General features: G+C 45.5%; 2 protein-coding genes across 6 annotated transcripts in view; both read right to left on the bottom strand.

Annotated features, from left to right (window-relative positions):
* Positions 1 to 2269, bottom strand: part of CRY2 (cryptochrome circadian regulator 2) — a 29625-nt gene extending 27356 nt beyond the window's left edge. For both annotated transcript variants that reach the window (XM_033928490.1, XM_033928491.1), the window contains exon 1: positions 1868 to 2269. In XM_033928490.1, the coding sequence (XP_033784381.1) occupies positions 1868 to 2025 (158 nt within the window). In that variant the 5' untranslated portion in view covers positions 2026 to 2269. The remainder of the gene's footprint in view (positions 1 to 1867) is intronic.
* Positions 2270 to 14128: 11859 nt separating this feature from the next.
* On the bottom strand, positions 14129 to 19425 carry SLC35C1 (solute carrier family 35 member C1). 4 transcript variants are annotated; one of them, XM_033928703.1, is made up of 3 exons: positions 19168 to 19425; positions 16361 to 16896; positions 14129 to 15188 (listed from the first exon to the last, which is right to left on the bottom strand). In XM_033928703.1, exons 2-3 carry the CDS (start codon positions 16860 to 16862, stop codon positions 14629 to 14631), a joined length of 1062 nt encoding a protein of 353 aa, XP_033784594.1. In that variant the 5' UTR covers positions 16863 to 16896; positions 19168 to 19425; the 3' UTR covers positions 14129 to 14628. The 4 variants fall into 4 exon arrangements, with proteins under 4 accessions (XP_033784594.1, XP_033784593.1, XP_033784595.1 ...); XM_033928702.1 differs by lacking the exon at positions 19168 to 19425 and adding an exon at positions 18484 to 18585; XM_033928704.1 differs by lacking the exon at positions 19168 to 19425 and adding an exon at positions 17701 to 17806.
* Between the last annotated feature and the right edge of the window lie 1008 nt (positions 19426 to 20433).

Raw genomic sequence — 20433 nt, 5'->3', positions numbered from 1 at the left:
CAGTTCTGTGTTTCACCCTAAGGCGTCATCAGGATGCATATTCCTTGGTGAAATCCCAATTGGATTTCGGCCCTCAAGGACCGGAGTTGCTCATGTCTGGGTTAACCTGTAAACCATTCTGAGCTCTTTGGGGACAATGGGATAGAAATCAACATAAGAACTGCCATCTCCAGATCAGACCTTAGGTCCATCAAGTCCCCATATCACTCTGTGCTTCTTATAAGGAGATGTGCTTCTAGTTTACCCTTACCCGTATCACTGGATTCCTCTGCATGGGATGAATGACATAGTCTACAGAAAGAAATGCACCAATGTGCAATAAAAATGTACATGTCAACTATTATAAACAAAACAAGTTACTACTCTGTGAACCGTCACTGTACATAATAAGTAGTGACTTTTTGCCTATTTATTATATACCATAAATGTGTAAAATTTGACAAAAGTTCCTTTACAATTGGTGTTTAGATTTTCACTGTACTATAAACAATATGAAATATATACTATATTTTTGGAATGGGGGTCACAGCTTATAGTTGGATTAGCGCTCGCCTGACCCCCCCTCCTGGACTTGTTGCAGGCCTCTGCCGGCCTGCTAGTGGGCTGGGCCAGAAGGCATTTTGTTTCCGTTCAAGGATGGAGCCTTCTTCCTGCCCTGGACCTTGTACAAAGTTTCCTAAGTGCATAATGCACAAGAAAATCTTTTTCTCTCTGCAAGACTGTAGAATACCCAATAACTGCATTAAGCTATACTTAACATCTATGGGTAAAGGATTCTATATGAGCTAACACCTTTGCTGAAATGCTTCCTGTACTGCAGGCATAAAGTAATTTTATCGCAGGATAGCTGGTAATCATGCCAGGTTGTTTTTTTTTTTACATATCAGAGGCCCCTCAGTTTTCATCAATGAGCAAAAGGATAGGGAGGGTCTCCAAACTCATCACCTTTTAGATACGTGGCTGGCGCAGACTAAGCATTGGAGCAATAGGGCTAATATTGGTGGGGGGTCCACTCCCCCCTAGCTTCCATCTAATGTACGATTATCAGACATCCGGATATGCCCACTTTTTAAGAGGAGTGTCCAGGCATGCAGACGGCTTTTCTAAAACCTGGCACTTTGTCCGGGTTTTGAAAAGCTGTTGCGATTGAGGGCCGAGTCTGAAGTGCATATCTGCACATGCGGCGCGGTGAAGAGACAAGGTTTGCGTGTGGCTGCGGGTTGTGGGGCCACCCAGCCTTTTACTAATAGTTGGGGGGTTTGGATGTACTTTCAAAACACTTCCAGATCAACCTGACTAATCTTAACGTGCCAATGTAATTTTGAAAGTTCTCTGTAATGGCGCTGCCTCTATGCCAGGGGTCTCAAAGTCCCTCCTTGAGGGCCGCAATCCAGTCGGGTTTTCAGGATTTCCCCAATGAATATGCATTGAAAGCAGTGCGTGCACATAGATCTCATGCATATTCATTGGGGAAATCCTGAAAACCCGACTGGATTGCCGCCTTCAAGGAGGGACTTTGAGACCCCTGCTCTATGCAGTCTCTTCCCTTGTAAACCACGTAGAACTGTTTGTGGTATGGCGGTATATAAAAATAAAGCTATTATTAGTGCTTCAGGACCTGCAACACCCTCTAGCCCAGGGACCTCAAAGTCGGGTCGGGTTTTCAGGATTTCCCCAATGAATATGCATGAGACCTAGGTGCATGCACTGCTCTGGGGCCGTGGCCCTCCCTCTGACGTCAGATCCTGGTCACGAGACCAGGAAGTGACGTCAGAGGGAGGGCAGCTGCAGGCTGACCGCTGCCGGCCAATCATTTGAAAGGAGGAGGGGGAGAGCCAATGACAAGAACAGACGGCATCAAGCTCACCTCCAGCGGATGATGCCCACCGAGGAAGAGGCCGCGAACCAGGGGTCCAAAATGTAGATGCAGCGCGCCTCCTGCGCCCCGCGCAGGGCCGCCTGCAGCGCCGGGTTGTCGTGCAGCCTCAGCCCCTTCCGGAACCAGTGCACCGAGTTCGCCGCCATGGGAGGGATCCTCGCGCCGACCGCGCCTCAACGGCTCCTGCCTGTTGGTCTCGCGCCCTCCAACGGCTCCTGCCTGTTGGTCTCGCGCCCAACAACGGCTCCTGCCTGTGGTCTCGCGCCCGCCGATCCTAGCGGCTCGTCTTGTTATCTCGCGCCCGTTCCGTAGGGCGACGCCTGTCACCTTGCAGTACAAGGGACGCGAGCCCTCGCAGCGGAGGGGCATGGCTAGCTTCGCCCTCGCGCTATTGGACGGCGCTCTGCCACTCTAAGGCGGCGCTCTTCAAGTTCCCCGCAGTAGCCCCTCCCCTCTCAGGTAGCTTGCCGGGAGGGGGGGAACCGAGGACGGTCAAAACAGAGCAAAGCTAAGAAAAAGCAAACGCGTTAACTCGGCCTCCCCCCCCCCCTTCTTAGAGACCGAAAGGTAAGGAAGAGGCTGCAGTAGTCAAAACAGAGCAAAGGCAAAGACCCCCCCCCCCCCGTCTGCATTCTAAACCAGCCAATGCTTTTATATATATATACATATCCAGTAAAACCTTGGTTTGCAAGTGTTTTGCAAGACAAGCAAAACATTTGATTAAATTTTAACTTGATATACAAACAATGTCTTGCAATACAAGTACATAGAATTTTTCTTTTTTCAACCATCTTTATTTTCTCTTCTTTATTAATTTCCAGGTACTTTAGTTAGATTGTGAGCCTTCGGGACAGTAAGGGAATTTTTTAAGTACCTTCTTACTTCTCATTTATAATCTTAATGTATATTTTCTTCAAACCGCTTAGAACCTAACGGATGTAGCGGTATATAAGAAATAAATTACATTACATTACATACAGTATACACACATCAAATCTTGTTGGTCCCAGGCTTTGGTTGTCTTCTGATAACTTGCTTGCCAGGGTCTCCTTCTTTCTTCTTTCTCCGTGCTAACCATCCATTTCCCTCCCCTGCCCCAGAGGTCTGGCATCTTTTCTTTTTTTTTGTCTCCATCCACAGATCCACCTTTTCTCAACTACCCTCCTAGTCAGTATCTCTATCCCCCACTCCACACCATCCCTTGTGTCCAATTTTTCTCCCTTTCTGTTCCTTCCCTCCCTAAATCCCATTATCCACCATCTCTCTCCCTCTCCTGTTTTTAGATCCATTATTTCTTCCTCCCCCCCCAAAGTCTCTTTGAATCCCCTTCCCTCCCTCTGTGTATTTCTAGACTAGGGCTCCCCTCCCCTGAAAGTCTGTCCCCCCCCTGAAGGCCTGTCCCCCCCCCCCTTTTGAAGGCCTGCTTGCCCCCCCGAAGGCCTGTTCGCTCCCATCCCCCCCCACGTAAGGCCTGCATGTTCCCCCTGGCCTCCCGCGCACCATTTACCTAATAGCAGCCTGCAGAGAAGATCACTGGTGCTAGCGATCTTTGCAAGCTGTCATAGGTCTTCGGAGTTGTTCCCTCTGCCGCGATTCTGCCTCTGACGTCAGAGGAGGGGGCAGGACCGCGGCAGAGGAACCAGCTCCGAAGACCTATGGCAGTTTGCAAAGATCGCTAGCACCAGCGATCTTCTCTGCAGGCTGCTGTTATTAAGCAAATGGTGCGCAGGAGGCCAGGGGGGGAAGCCGGACACTAGCACTTCCCGACTGACCCTCGCCCTCTAAAGCAGGTGCGGCAGCGGCCAGCAAGAGTCAGCGCTGCTGCTCCTGCTTGAGGGGGGAGGGTCAGTTACCGAATCGTGAGGTTGATTATTTTTATTTTAAATCGATTCGAAGGTGAACCGATTAGAATCGTGAATTGGGCAGCACTAGTACCTTCCACTGCTTCTTACTGTTAACCTGATCCCTTTTAGCTGTGCAGCCCTAGCAGTAATCTTGCCATGGTGTGGGCAGGGCAGAGATTCTCACATTGTTGCCATGTGCTTTGGTTTGTGGGACAAGGGGGTGGAGCCTTAAGAAGTCATGCTTATTGTCCGCTATCATGTGCTCAATAGGAAAGCTCAGCAGACAAAAGGCTCAAAGCAGGGTAACAGTAGAGAGAGAAGAGGCTGGGCAAGTTTACACCTAGCAGTGAACAACATCAGGAGACACATGGGATAGGGAGAGCTGAATCTGAGCAGGCCCATACGTAGCACACAGCAGAAGGCACGAAGCAGTGCGGCGGAGCACAGAACAGTAAGATGGTGGGGAAGTGTAAAACAGAATGTTATTGCAAAAACATTGAACGATTTGAGTACTTTACAGATTGTATGTGTAAATTTATTTTAGTTCAATAAAATATTGTTTAAATCTAAATTAACTTGATTTGCAAAGGCTGGCAACATAGCAAGTTGCAATAAACCTAAATCAGACTTTTACCATGCAAAGTATTGCATTTAAATCCATTAAGTTTGTGTTGGGTAGTAGCAGTAGAGCTGTCCCCAATGCCAGGCAGGAAAGGGGAAAAAAATCACATCATTAAATACTGACTGATTTAAAGTGTCTTTTCACCTTAATTGGTCCCCACGTCTCTCTGAAGGACAGGAGGAAAGTGATGCGTCCCAATTTGTGTATTCTCTTTATTAAGCCAAAAACCCAAACCCCCAAACAACCCAGATCTAACTATAAAAAAAATCATACTAAAGACCAGAGTTCAAACAACATTTTCAGAAAAAGCAGAGTCTCAATGTTTCTAAGGCCCCCTTTTAGAAAGCTGAGTGCCGTGCGGCAAATGCTCCGATGCCCATTCAAGTTTCAAGTTTTTCAAGTTTATTAAAATTTTTGATTAATCGCTTAATCTTGCTTCAAAGCGATGTACATACATAAAAGAAAATATTTAAATTACAACTATAAGATAAAATTGCATTTTTAAAATTAACAATAAAACATTAATTAATATATAACCATTAAATAAAAACAAACATGAATGAAGGGAAAAAGGGGAAGTGAAATACAATTTATAATAAAAAAGTAGGTAGGGAAAAACATAAGGATGGGAGTTCAAAGAATTGTCGAAAGCAGCATTATTGAATTCAAGGGAAGAACTTGTTAATCAAATGCATCTTTAAAAAGAAATGTTTTTAAGTTAATCTTAAATTTCTCAATATCATGTTCTTTCCTTAAATATATTGGCAGAGAATTCCAAATTTGTGGAGCAGTAACAGAGAAGATAAATTGTCTTCTAGTATTAATGATTTTGAGAGATGGAATTGTTAATAAATGCTGTTCGTTGGATCGTAATGTTCTATTTGTAGAGTAGGGAATTAGTGTATTAAAAATAAATGCAGGTGTTTTAAAAAACATTGCTTTAAAAGTGAGTAGGCTTAGTTTATATGTTATTCTATGGGATACTGGCAGCCAATGAGCTTTCTTGAGCAGTGGTGTTACGTGATCAAATTTTTTTGTCCTTGTTAGTAATTTAATTGAAGTATTTTGTATTATTTGAAGTCGTCTTATTTCATTCTGTGCAATTCCTTTATAAAGGGCATTGCAGTAATCGATTCTAGAGATTACTAAAGAGTGGATCAGGATATTTCGAGATTTGGTACAAAGATATTGTGAAAGAGAGCGAATTTGACGGAGTCTATAGAATGATGATTTTACGATACTACCTATATGTTCATGAAAAGTTAATTTACTATCAAATATGACTCCTAGAATTTCTATGGGCGTCGGAGCATTTACCACACCAGTCCGTGCTGCCAGCATTAGTAAAAGAGAGGGTAAGCATAGCCTGGATCTTGTTTGCTATTTGTATGGGAAGTGAGCCAGACCTGTAGTTTTGAGAACCCATTTTCCATAAAAACTCTTGCAGAAAATTCTCTCAGAACACTTCAGGACTGGCTTTGTGCCATACTGATGGAATATAAACTCACTGGTTAGAAGGAAGAGTATGGGGTAAGGTTGGCTGATTAGCGTGGTCAGAAGCCATGGGTTTGCTTCCATCCATTCTCTAGGCAACAAGAAAACCTACAAGATAACATCATCTACAGTTAGGCGTCAGGGTTGACTTCATTTCTGGGAGAAATCTGTACAAATGCTCAATGTAGAATTAGCAGCCAGCACACAGTGGCAGTTCCTATGGTTACCTCCCTCAGCGCAGTACATACTTCCTGCCATGCTGTCTGCCTGGCACAGGAGGAGGAAAGCAGCTGCCTGTTGTCAATCCACCACATCCTCCTCCTCTGCCACTCTGGTTCTGACTGCTGGTTTGAACTGTATGAGACACTACAACCCTGCGTTTTAGAGAATGACACAGTGACAAAATTCATCACCGTTCCCGTGGGAAACCATCCCATGTCATTCTTTAGTGTCTATCTCAACCTTAGTCCTTCTACACCAGCATTCTTCAATGCAAGGCTTAAGGGTCAGTGGCAGGGCCCATTCATACTCTGATTCTTATGTGAGTCAAGAATAGGACAATGAAGCCATTGTGACATCACTAATGAGGTTGGCTCTTAGGTACTGGTGGAATGAGACATTATGACATCACTATCTGCTCTGGATTAGAGAATGACACGGGGAAAAAATCTGTCCCCGTCACCGCCCCGTCACCGGCCCACCATCCTCTGCACCGCCCCGTCACCGCCGTTCCCTTCACTGCCCCGTCACCGTCACCGCCATCCCTTTCACCGCCCCGTCACCGCCACTGCCATCCCATTCACCGCCCCGTCACCGTCCCCGCTGCATCCATATAAGCCTTAGTACTGTAATATTTAGCTTATTCCTTTCTTATAAATCAAAGTTCCTGCTGCTGAACTAGAGAAAGAGATGTTCAGCTGGCAGGGCTTTGTTTATAAATTTTTATCAACACAACTAAAGCAAAAAATAAATAGAATTTTTTTTCTACCTTTGTTGTCTGGTTTCTGCTTTCCACATCTTCTCATTCAATTCCTTCCATCCACTGTGTGTCTTCTCTCTGTGTCTTCCATTTGCTGTTACTGTGCCTCTCCCTTCACTCCCCCCCCAATTGGTCTAGCACCCATCTTCTTCCCTCCGCTCCCCCATAGTCTGGCATCTGTCTTCTTCCCATTCTGTCTTCCACATTTCCCTTCAGGGTCTGTTCCTCTCCACCCTCCTTCAATGTCTGTCCTATTCCTTTCCACCACCACCCTTCCCTCCCTCCTTTACCATCTGTTCCTTTCTACCACCCTTCAGCTCCTCTCGCGTGGCCTATCTATCTACCTTCCTCCCTCTTATTTTCATGGCACGTTACAATGTAATTTGTGCAAGCCACTGGAGCCTGCGAGCTCGGTCCCTGTCCCATCCCCACAAACCATCTCGCTTCTGTGCTCCTATTTTCCCCATTTCTAATATCTCCCCTATGTATCTGCCATTGCCCCCCCCCGTGTCCATATACCATCCCCATGGCATGTCCCCTTTATGTCTCTGTCCCTATGCCCCATGCACATAATTTCCCCTCTTTCTATTACCTTCCTGTGTCCAGATTTCCCCTATCTTCCTCTTCCATACCAGTGTGTCTCTTCTTTTCAACCCCATCTAGCTTTTTTCCCTCTTTCTTCCTCCCCCCACCCCCCTCTGCTTCTAGCATCTGGCTCACCTGCCTGTCCTTCCCTTTCTTTCCTGCTGTGGGTTTTTCTTTCCATCTTCATCCCCTTGGCCCAGAATCCTTTTCCCTTTCACTCCCTCCTTCCAATTTGAGCCGGGAACACTAGCGATCGCACGGTCCCCGCAGCCACTACCTGCCTGCCCAATCGATCCTAGTGTTTAGCCAGCTCTCTCCCTTCTCCTCACCTTAGTTTATAGGTTTTCTTTTTCGGCAACCTGCACGCTTTCCCAAAGAGCCGCGCACGCGCGGCTGCTCAGTGTTCAATCTTCTGCTCTGCTGCAACTTCCTGTTTCCGGTTGCGTCAGAGCAGAAGATCCGAAACTGAGCAGCAGCGGGTGCGCGGCTCTCTGATAGCGTGCGGGTCGCCGAAAAAGAAAATCTACAAACTAAGGTGAGGAGAAGGGAGAGAGCTGGCTAAACACTAGAATCGATTGGGCAGGCGGGTGTGAGCTGCGGGGACCGCGCGATCCTTCATGCCTCACTGCGGGGACAAGACCATTCACCGCCCCACAGGCGGTGAATGGCCTTGTCCCCGTCGCCGCAGCGACTGCTAGTTTTCTTCCCCGTTTTCGGCGGGTGACCCGCGGCTAAAATGCGGTGGCCGCGGGTAAACCGCCACCGTGTCATTCTCTACTCTGGATATCAGAGACTGTCATTCTTTAGTGTCTATCTCAACCTCAATCCTTCTACACCAGCATTCTTCAATGCAAGGCTTGAGGGTCAGTGGTTGGGCCCATTCAAGAGATTCTTATGTGAGCCAAGTATAGGACAGTCAAGCCATAGTGACATCACGGATGAGGTTGGCTCTTATTGGTGGAATAAATCATTATGACATCACAGTATCAGCTCTGGATACCAGAGACTGTCATTCTTTAGGGTCTATCTCAACCTCAGTCCTTCTACACCAGTATGATTCGGCTGGTGCGCTGGTTGATATCAACTGATGTCTAGAACACAGTTCAAAAAGAGAACTAATCGCAGAAAATGAGCATTTTGGCGTGTGATTGTTTTACTAGCTACAGCTCATTTTCTGTGATTAGTTCTCTTTTTGAACTGTGTTCTAGACATCAGTTGATATCATCTCGACCAGCAAGTTTTGCTTCTCCTGATGAAGGCTCACCAGCCGAAACACAGCTGTGTCGAGAGAAAGAGACTGCTCGAAATTAAAAGTGACTGCTTTGAATTGAGTCTGTTCTCCCAGCGAGCATCAAGTTCTTTCTAAAAGCAGTGAAATACCAGTGTTCTCTGTCCTTTACGCTGTTCACAACTGTTTTAGATATCTCCAGTCAGTGGCATAGCGAGGGCAGGAGGCACCCGTGGTGGTGGCCCCCACGCCACTCTCACGCCTAACCTTCCTCCCCCTATTTAAATCTTCACCAGCGCAAGCAGGTTCTCTGGCCTGCTGTACATGTTTGTTTTCCCTCTGATGTCACTTCCTGGCTCTGAAACCCGGAAATGATTTCACAGAGATTCTAAAGGGGTTGGTGCAAGCGTGGCATGGGAGGGCAGAGAGGTGCCAGCATCCCCACCAAGACAGCGCCCGGGGCAATCTGCCACCTCTTCTCTACTATGACACTATCTCCAGTAAACATGGGTGCTAGCATGCTTTAAGTTTTAAGACATAGGCCGATATAGTCTTGATTTTACCTTACTTATATTAGGACAGGATCAGTCCACTCATCTTCTGCAGCTAATTATTGGGATTTTTAATTTTAATTTTTTTTAAATTTAAAAATTTCTATACCATTTTAACATACATAAAATGATAAAACAAATCAGGACAAGCAGAAATAGACAGCATTAATTCTAACAACAATGTAATGTAATGTAATTTATTTCTTATATACCGCTCCATCCGTTAGGTTCTAAGCGGTTTACAGAAAATATACATTAAGATTAGAAATAAGAAAGGTACTTGAAAAATTCCCTTACTGTCCCGAAGGCTCACAATCTAACTAAAGTACCTGGAGGGTAATAGAGAAGTGAAAAGTAGAGTTAGAGGAAAAATAAAAATAAAATAAACATTTTAACAAGACAGCATTGATCTAAATACTTTGGAAGGTAGAAGAGAGGAGAGAAAGGAATAGAAGCAGAAGGGGGAGCCGTTGAACAGTAGAATTCTGGAGAAATTTAAATGATAGAAATAGAACAAAACAAAGACAAAAGGCAAAACAATAGATAAGATTAAAGATAAATCATAAGCTGGAAAGAAAAATAAAATAAAACTTTGTCTTCAATCCACGGTTTCAGCGTCAGTGATGAAGTGGAGCAAGTAAGTTTAGGAGGAGCGATTGACGTTTCCAGAAAGGGCTTCTTCAGGGAAGAGACTTGGCAGACAGTCCCAGGATGCCTATGTCTCCTCCCCTGCGATGTTCTCCCATCCATGCATTCCCTCCCAATCAATACTTCAGACTGTCCTACTGCTTTCAGAGCACAATTGACCACTAGAACGCTTGTTAAGAGATCCGTTGCTTTTGCTTAATAAACCATATGGAGTCTCAGGGGCTGAAAGTGCTAGAAATCTGACCGTATATTTGCTTGCAAAACTGTTTATATATTTTTGAAAAAATAAATGTGTTTTAAATGCACGAGAAAACAAAAATAAATGTTCAAATAAGTTCTGATAGTACAGTGAATAGATTAGGAAAAACAAATTTTAAAAAGTCTAAATTTTTATTCTAGCTAACAGATTTTTGCTAAATATTCTGATGGAAAGCCTATTTTAAAAATGTTTCAAGCGCTTTTTTAAAATTTTTTTTGAATGATGAATATGTATCGAGTCTGGTCAGCTTTGGTTCTACCCAAGTCAAAGATTATCATCATAATCGACATTTGTAGGAAGGAGTGCAAATTTTGAAATGGGTTGAAACAATCGGACCAAAAAATACGCATGGGCCATTCAGTTGGAAGTTATGCAGAGATGGGTAACCGAAGAAGAGAACACATTTGGGTCACCAGGTGCCTATACACAGACATTGAACTGCAGCAAGATCGAGGGTAGAAAGAATGAATCCAGACCAAGCGTCCCACATTTAGTTTACAACAGAGGTCCATTAGAATGTGTCAAATTCTAGATTTATGCATACTTTATAAATCTCCACTGAGCAACAGAGGCCCTGTTACATACAGAGCAGGACAAATAGTATAATAGTCAAGTAAAAATACAGATTACAGAGGTACTCAACGCAAAAAACTGTGCGACAACCTCCTAGTGACGAAAGCAGTGAACCTTGACCCCTCCATATCCAACCTATTGACCGCAACAACAGACTTTAAAGCATTCCGAAAAGAAATAAAAACACTACTATTCAAAAAACATATTCAGTTAACCTAACTTGAATCCCATCACACTGGAATCTTATTCTCTATGTCACAAAATATAACCCGAAACCTCACTATGTAACTTGAAACCAACTACCTTCCAATGTAATGTAACCTCATGGAAATGTCCAGTTATCTTCCAATGTAATCCGCTTAGAACCGCAAGGTACAGGCGGAATAGAAGTCACTAATGTAATGTAATAAAACCATAATAAAGGCACACAAAACTCAGTCTCAAGATCCATTTTTCCATGTAAACTATGAGGTACATAATCGAAAGAAAAATACGTTCAAAAACCAGCCTAAGTTGGTACTTGACGACCTAAAAGACACATTGTCCAAGTGCCGATAATCGAAGCTGTTTTTTGGATGTATCCAGAGACATTTTAGGCCTCTGAATCCCGCTGTACGCACAGAGCTCAAAGGGGTGGCTTTGGAGAAGTGGTTAGGTTGGGAGGTCAGCAGGATGTGGGCCGACCTTGTCTTAGTCTGGCAGCGATAATCGAAAGTTTGATGAGGTTGCCTGGATGGAGCGTATACATTTTGACTTAGACCAAGTCAAAAGAGATATAAGTTCCAGATCGGACTGCTGAGCTGATTGCGGCTGCCGCGATTAGCTTAGCAGCCCAGGAAATCCATCTCCCCCTCCCCAATGATCGCAGCAGGAGGGATGCCCAGTCCCTCCTGCCAGAACCCGCCAGGAGGCCCCTCCCTGAAAGTTCTCCGGCAGGAGAGATGCCCAATCTCTTCTGCCAGACCCCCCCCCCCCAAAGCCCTGAATGATCAACGGCAAGAAAGATGTCCACCGGCAGGAGGGATGCCCAGTTCCTCCTGCCAGACACCCCCCAAAGGTAGCCCACCCAGTGTTTGATAACCAACAATTAGCCTGCAGGGCTTGAGCCAGGCCAATCAGCACAGAGACCGCTAGATAATACCAGGGAGGCTGCTTGCTTGCAGCTTGGCTTAAGAAGGATGTGCAACAGGTGTGATAGTAAATCTTCATAAAAACTCAAAAGTGTTCTCTATGGTCAAGCAGCATTTCCTGCAGCTCAGACTGAGTCCATTAACAGGAGGAAAGGTGGCATATTCCTCCAGCTCATTTACTGTATGGGTACAAATAGCAGAGTGGACACTTCATAATGGATGAAGGAGGAAAATGCTAAATCGATGCTTACTCTCATCCAACTCAGAGCTTTAATTACAGAAACTGCCTCATTGGGAAGCTGCCCCTTCCTGCCCTGGTGCTCGTCTTTCCTAAGAATCTAGTTATCAGCTCTTGTGTGTACGGTTTGCAGAGCTCTGCGACACTGGCCAAACCAGTTCTTGAAGACCTTGGTGGGTCTTTTCAAGGTCCATGACACAAGGAAGCAATACTGTATCATAACCCAAGGACATCTTTTTCTCTCCAGCATGGCAGTGCCATGCTGTAATTTTGAGCTTCTAGCTCAATTCAAACCAAAGCTGTCTGTAACTATTCAGATAAATTTTCCTCTATTTTATAACTGCTCAACGTAGCACAAAAGAGAGGGAACAGAAACCCCATGTAAAGGCGTGGGATAGACCACGTCAACCTTGGGGTAGACAATCTTTATTTGTGTTAATAAACTTAAAACCATAATACGTATAAAAGCACATTAAAAAGTCCAATGTATAGAATAGAATGGACTTTTTCATGTGGTTTTATATGTATTATGGTTTTAAGTTTATTAATACAAATAAAGATAGTCTACCCCAAAGGTGACGTGGTATATCCCATGTCCCACTTGTTCTTTTCTCCTTTGTGAACTCTGCCATGACAGAGCCTAGGGCAGCCACTAGGTGTCATCAGAGCACAATGACTGGGACGCCCACCCTCCAGGGGCTCTGGCCACTGTCTTCATAGCATTCCCAACAAACAAAGAGAAAACAGAAGACCTGAGCTGGAAATGAAACCCCCCGAGCCACCGAGCCATCCCAAGAATCCCATTTATCATACCCCCATCACACACCAATTCTGTACCATAGAAATGCACCTTAATCTGGGCTTGCAAAAGCCCCTGTTATTGCACTATGAGATCCCACTCCCAACTTTGCCAATACCCTTCAGGCCAAGGAGAGGCCATTAGCGCTTCCAGAACTCCTGCTGGATTTCTAAAGGTAAACGTCATTACTAGAATGGACAGTTTATTCCACTCCTTGTTCGCTTGCTTTGCCCAAGAGTAGATGGTCATACTGATTTCCCTAAACAATTCTGGGATACAAGATTCTAGGTGCAATATGGGTGAAGCCAAGACTAGAGCAGCCCCTCAGAACAAAATAGGATTCACTAGCACGGCCCTCCTCTAGCAGATAACAGGAAAGCAGGGTAGCTTCTATCAGATAGTTTAGAGCAGCGTTTCTCAACTCGGTCCTGGAGTACCCCCTTGCCAGTCAGGTTTTCGGGATATCCACCATGAATATGCATAAACTTGATTTGCATACATTGCCTCCATTCTAATTTGTTGTACTTTACTACATGTTAAACCTTCTTTGGATCGTTCTAAAAGCCGGCTTTTCGTAATAATGACGGGAATAGCAATGCAGATGATTACACGCAGTTGGAAGAGTTATGGTAGACTTAAAACAATTTAAAGTACAATTAAAAACATTTCTGTTCCAGGATGCATTTGGATAATAGCTGTCCTGTTAAGGACAATATTTTATAATTTTAAGAATTATAATCAATCAAATGTTATTTCTCCCTAACCTACTGTTGCACTTTTCTTTTTATTGATTGTAGTTCCTCCCCACTTACCTACCGTAGTCTGTTCAAAGTTGTGTTAATATGTTCCATGGATTTTATCCAGTTTTCCCCTGTTTTTATATTATAATAAGTCTTTATGTAATTTTACACTGTACACCGCTTAGAAATTTGAGTAAGCGGTTTAAAAAGCTTTTTAATAAACTTGAAACTTTTTGGTGGGTGAACTTATGTTGCAGTTACAAATATGAAAGAATGAATGCTGAATTTTTGGGATATAGTAATGTATTTAGAAGGGTTGACATCATTTGTTGAATCACATTAGTTGGTCTTTACCTTTTCTTTTCAGTTAATTTCCTTACACATCCAGGGTGGGAAGGCATCATTATTTCTTGTATTTAGTTTATTGAAATTCTATACGTGGTTATACTTTTATGGATGAATGGGAGGACGAAGGGAGAAAATGATTGTTTTCAGAATGTTTGTATATTTAAAGTGCTTTTCCTGATTCATGTTTAAAATGTTTTCAATGCACTGTTAATATTTGAAAATTAATAAAGATTTTATTTTTTTTAAAAAAGAAGTTTTGAGGTCTGCTGCCCGGTCCTATATCATGCATACAGCACAGGCAGCTGTAAATTTTCTTAGGGACAGCATATAAGAAAAAGTACTCGGTTCAGCAGTTGAAAGGAAGTGCAAGAGGCCACCTCACCACTCGCAGGAACAAGAAGAGAAGCAGAAAGAACTCCCAGCAAATAACTCTACCCAAAAATAAGTTTTCTACCACTTTGCCTATTACACCATCTTTAGCATAAATTATTCTTCACGTCCCAAGAGTCCCTCACAGGGAGGCAGAGGTACATGAACGGCTGGCGTTGCCCTTCTCATTCACATCTAGATATAAAATAATCTGTATAAAATTTCTGTTGGTCTCACGTTTTGTTCCCAACTACAGATATGTAATGAAGACGAGGCCCCCCTCCCATCGCACCAACCTCTTGGCTCCCTCTCAACAACAATGTTTACCCAAGAATGAAGGTTTTAAACTCCAGGGTCACTTTTCTCATTTGCTTTTGGGCTGTGTTCCACCTGCACTTTGTTCATCTCAAGACCCTTCACCCAAGTGTAAGAGAAAGAGCCGCTCAGTACCATCATGTTGCTGGCCCACCAGAGGAGGCTCTTCACCTCCTCATAGTAGATAACGGCCAGCACAGTCTGGGCACATGCCTTAGCCGTTCCAGAGATGTTGTGGGTCAGAGGGCTGGTGAACTTGATCTGAAGTCCAGTCACGTAGCCAATGGCAAATCCAAAGATGCCCCCCAAGGTCATAAAGCCCCAGAAGTGCAGTGAACCCAGTTTATCAAAGTGACAGACTGTTTTCAGCTCTCCGAGGAGCAACATCATAGGCAGAAAGAGAATACAGGCATTCAGATTATTGTAGAATGTCAATCGCCAGATACTACCATCCACCACCGGCAGAACCTTCTTGGTGTAGATTGCATTGAGAGATACACAGAGACTTGCCAATACGCCAAAGACAATGCCAATCCATGAAAGGGTGCCTTCTTCACCCTCTTGGTCTATTCCCAGCCAGAATCCACCTGCAGGTCAGAGACAAAAGCAAGAAGCAGAAAAAGATTTCAGACCTTGCTATTAAACATTTCTACACAACCGTTCATAACTGTCTGTCCAGCTTACTGATTGCACATCCCTCATTACGATGAATTAACTACTTTTCGACTGTAATAGTGCTGAACCGTGCTCTGTCAGTAAAAGCCAACATCAGCTTTCCAGCATGCATATACTTTTCAGTCTCTAATCAGCAGAGTTGCCAAGTTATCCAGATTCAGGCGGGATACTTTTAGGCCAGTCCTGTTTTTCAACTTACATCCCAAAGCATCATGGGATTTGTAGTCCCTGATCCTGTCCAATGAAATCAATACTGCATGTTTCATAACGCGCCAGGATGGGGCGATCAGAAATCCAGAACTGGCCTTGATCTCCCTACTACTTATCATTTCTATAGCATTGTACAATAACCATGAAGAGACAATCTCTGCTCAAGAGAGCTTACAAACTAATCAAACAGACAAACAAGACAATTGGGATAGGAAGCTAAAGAGGGGGCGTGACAAGAGAAACATGAAAAGTCACATTTCGCTAGAGAATGACATGGGGACAGAATTTGCGCCCGTCCCCATGGTTAACTGCGGGGAAACCATCTCCGTGTCATTCTTTTAAGGAGAGAGGGAAGAATCAGAGTATGAATAGGCCCAGCCACTGACCCTCAAGACTTGCATTGAAGAATGCTGGTGTAGAAGGACTGAGGTTGAGATAGACACTAGAGAATGACAGTCTCGGATATCCAGAGCAGATATTGTGATGTCATAATGCCTCATTCCACCAGTGCCTAAGAGCCAAACTACTCAGTGATGGCACAATGGCTTAATTGTTCTATACTTGGCTTACATAAGAACATGAAATTTGCCATAGAGAATGACATGGGGACAGTTGTCCCCGTTCCTGTGGTTAACTGCGGGAAACCAAATCCGCGTCATTCCTTTAAGGAGAGAGGGAAGAATCAGAGTATAAATGGGCCCAGCCACTGACCCTCAAGCCTTGCATTGAAGAATGCTAATGTAGAAGGACTGAGGTTGAGATAGACACTAGAGAATGACACAAGATGGCTTCTCGCAGTAATCGGTAGGGACGGGGACAAACTCTGTCCCTGTGTCATTCTCTACTTGAGCCCCTTCCTCATTACTGTACTTACCCAAAATGATCCCACAGGAGAGGAGAGCATGCAAGGAGGTGGTCTGCTTCAGCAGCAGGTAGGAGATGATAACGTTGAAAACGGTGCTGAGGCAGCGGCCCACAGTGTAAAATGCCACGCCAATGAACTTGAGGCACAAGTTATTGAAGGTGATCATGCCGATGAAGACCACCGAGAGAGGAAGGATGCTGCGCAGCACTTTGAGGTCAAAGTGGAGAGAGGGGAATTCCAGGGAGCCTACAGGGAAGATACTGGCAAGGAAGCTGAGCCCTTTACACAGCAACACAGTGACTACACACTGGTAGAAGGTTATAAAGAGCGGGGCATCAAGATTCAGGGAAGGGCTATCCAGCAGGTAATGGTTCAGAAAGATCATGGTGATGGAGATGAACCAATAGAGAGAAACCACCAGGGCAATCTTGGCAGCTCTGATTAAAAAGGGCTCCTGAGCGCTCTTCTCTTCCTGCCCATCCAGGCTGGAGTTGGACCCCATCAATGCCATCTGAAAGATTCGGGAACGCTTCAGATTTAAAGGTCTAGCAAATGGAAGCAAACAGAAACAGGTTACAAATCCATGTTTCCTGAAACCACCCCCATCTCAAAATGAACAAGATGCAGCAGAGCGAAAAAAAAAAAGAGAGAAACCAACAAGGGGGAAAGGGCACCCGTACAAAATCAAAATAGCAAGATTGTGACAATGGTCATTGAGTACAAATCCAAAGACAACAGTGCAGTAGAAAATCCTCCTGCTACAAGAGTTGAAGTATTGATGAATAAGCAAATATTTAAAAAAAATACACAGGAATTCAAAACATATTTAACAGCTATATTACAAATATATCATAGATATATAAAAAAGTCATACAAAAATGAAAATGTATAATTCATACTTATATAGAAAACAATTTAACAGCGCTATAACATCTACATAAAAAAACATGACAATACAAAAAAAAAATCCCCACTACAGTGTCTATTGTGCAACAATTATGTACATAGTCTCAGAAACAGATAAAAGAAAAATTGCAACTCTAGAATGAGTCGAAAACTAATCACTGTAACCAAATGGCAAAAGTCTAGGGGCTCCTTTTACAATGGTGCGTTAGGACTTTAACGCGTGAAATAGCGCTTGCTAGCCGCTACCGCCTCCTTTTAAGCAGGCGGTAATTTTGGGGCTAGCACGTGCTATAGCTTAGTAAAAGGAGCCCAAGGTATCTCTAAAGGTCAAACCCAGAAGGGGTAGAGGTAAGGGACGATTGCACCTATGAAGTGGATCCAGAAATCATCTTTACACCTTCTGGGTTTGACCCTTAGAGACACCTACACCTACACCTACACACCTACACCCACACAAGAGCTACTACAGTCGTGGTCCATTCAGTGCCGTCTGTGGAGGCGAAACAGTTCATGTAAATATACCAAGCGGGTGCGTTCAAAACAAAAAGCTGGAAATCTGGAGGATCCTATATTCCCCCTCCCCAAAAAAGCTGGGAATCTGGAGGATCCTCTATTCTCCGCCCCCCTCCCCCCCAAAAAAAGCTGGAAATCTGGAGGATCCTCTATTCCCCCTCACAAAAAAAGCTGGCAATCTGGGGGATCCTCTATTCCCTCCCCCAAAAGCTGGAAATCTGGATGATCCTCTATTGCCCCCTTCCAAACTGGAAATCTGGAGGATCCTCTATTCCCCCCTCCCAAAAAAGTTGGGAATCTGGGGGATCCTCTGTTCTCCCCCCCCAAAAAAAAGCTGGAAATCTGGAGGATCCTCTATTCTCCCCCCCCCCAAAAAAAAAAGCTGGAAATCTGGGGGATCCTCTATTCCACCTCATAAAAAAAGCTGGGAATCTGGGGGATCCTCTGTTCTCCCCCCCCCCCAAAAAAAAAAAGCTGGGAACCTGAAGGATCCTCTATTCCCCCCCCCAAAAAAAAGGCTGGGAATCTGGGAGATCCTGTATTCCCCCACAAAAAAAAAGGCTGGGAATCTAGGAGATCCTCTATTGCCCCCCCCAAGCTGGAAATCTGGAGGATCCTCTATTCCCCCCTCCCAAAAAAAGCTGGGAATTTGGGGATCCTTTATTTCCCCCCCCCCCCCCCATAACGCGAGGAGAGTGAAAGCGCAGCCGGACCTCATTTCTACCGGCCATTAGCCGCCGTCACCATTCCACTTCCTGCTCCGCCCCCCGCCCCGACGTCACGCCTCTCTTAAAGGCACAGAGCAACATTCCCCGAGAGCAATTCATTACAGTATCCGCTGTCCCGTGCAAGCGCTTTAAATCTTCCCCCCCCCCCCCCACCCAATCGGGACAGCGATTCCCTCGAAGCCCCCCAGGGCCTTGTGCCGCTGACTCCTCCTCGTCAGGGGCTGCGGAGCTCGTGCCCTCACCCGCCGGAGGGGATGCGGTGGGTCGTGCTGGTTGCTTAGGGGTCGATCTGGCAGCCCGGCGTGGGTAAAAGGCGGATCCGCCCTGGCATTGGGGGCGGTCCATGAATAGGATCGGGAGTTTCTTCCAGGTCAGGAGAGATATTCGCTATGGCTAGGAATGGAGAGGGGGGTCCGCACAGGTGGGCATCCCCTGAATAGTCTATGTGCCCGCACAGGTGGGCATCCCCTGAATAGTCTATGTGCCCGCACAGGTGGGCATCCCTTGAATACTCTATGTGCCCGCACAGGTGGGCATCCCCTGAATACTCTATGTGCCCGTACAGGTAGGCATCCCCAGAACAGACTATGTGCCCCCCGCGCCCCACGAGACAGAGGGTCCCCCCTGGGAAAGTTCTCTTCCCAAAGCATCCTCCCTGCCCCCACTTACCCCAGGGGCAATCACAGAATTGAGCCCGAGTCCTGATGCCAGTGAGTATGAGCACTTCTTGCAAACGGACAAGTTCCTGAAGAACCGCTTCCACGTCACAAAACACTCCCTCGTCGGATTCCTGTTGCATTACAGAAGAAGGCCAGATGTAGGCTCAAAAGTTTAGGGAGACTAGAACTGCCGACTGGGTTTGTTTTCAAAATTACCTGGCTCAAAGCTAGAAGGGTGACTGTGTGTCTGGATGGTTTTCAGAATTTACCCCACTCCAAGTTGATTAAAATTTTGCTTAAACGCTTATCATAGTCTAACTCTAAGCCAGGGGTAGGGAACTCCGGTCCTCGAGAGCTGTATTCCAGTCGGGTTTTCAGGATTTCCCCAATGTTTATGCATGAGATCTATTTACATGCACTGCTTTCAATGCATATTCATTGGGGAAATCCTGGACGGCTCTCGAGGACCGGAGTTCCTTACCCCTGGTCTAAGCGTTTTACATTCTCCCTTCCATTGCACATGCAGGCTCCAGCCATTGAGAGGGCTGCACTAGTCACATGAAGGAGGGGCTGAGCTGGGGAGGGGGGAAAGCAGGTGCCCGCACAGGGTCTATGGGTTGAATCAGTGGAACTAGTGTGTGGTCTGGCTGTTGAAAAGGATGGAAGAACGAGGGGTGGAGGCAAGGTAAAGGGCCTGCTGTCAGTGACCAGGTGGGCCCAGGCCCACCCAGCAGCAACACATCAAGCCCCACCAGCTAAAATCTCTCCTGCGTTGTACCTTTTAGAGAGCCGATCTTCACCAGCAGTGAGCAACGTGACCGATACACACTGCTCGCGCCAGTCCCACAGCCTTCCTTCTGACAAACTCCACCTATGCGGAAACAGAAATTTGCATTAGAAGGAAGGCTATGGGGCCAGTGTGATCAGCGTGCATCAGTCACGCTGTCGCTGCCAACAAAGATTGGTTCTTTAAAAAGTATGCCGTGGCGGACCTGAGACACTGGAGTGCCTGGGTAGGGGGGGGCAGCTCACCTGGGCAGGATTGGGCAGCTTGAGACACCGGAGTGCTGGGGACAGGAGTTGGATGGCCCAGGTGGAAGAGGGAGACTTAGGTCCAGGCCCACCCATAATTGGTGTCTGGCTATGGCCCTGACCGTCAGCTGAGAAAAAGAGCTGACAACAAATGCCGAAAACCTGGGGTGAAGGTGGGCCAGGCAGTGGCGTAGCGAGGGTGAGAGGCGCCCCTCCCACACCCTCATCTTTGCCCCCCACTCCT

The sequence above is a fragment of the Geotrypetes seraphini genome, chromosome 19, assembly GCF_902459505.1.
Source record: "Geotrypetes seraphini chromosome 19, aGeoSer1.1, whole genome shotgun sequence".
Taxonomy (NCBI): Eukaryota; Metazoa; Chordata; class Amphibia; order Gymnophiona; family Dermophiidae; genus Geotrypetes; species Geotrypetes seraphini.
The sequence above is the reverse complement of the archived record's forward strand: the minus strand, read 5'-3'. Positions and strand labels throughout refer to the sequence as shown.

Excerpts from the sequence above, each read along its gene's own strand:
- SLC35C1 (XM_033928702.1), bottom strand. Across the intron at positions 15,189-16,360 it reads CTCCTGTGGGATCATTTTGG|GTGGATTCTGGCTGGGAATA; the intron begins GTAAGTACAGTA and ends TCTGACCTGCAG.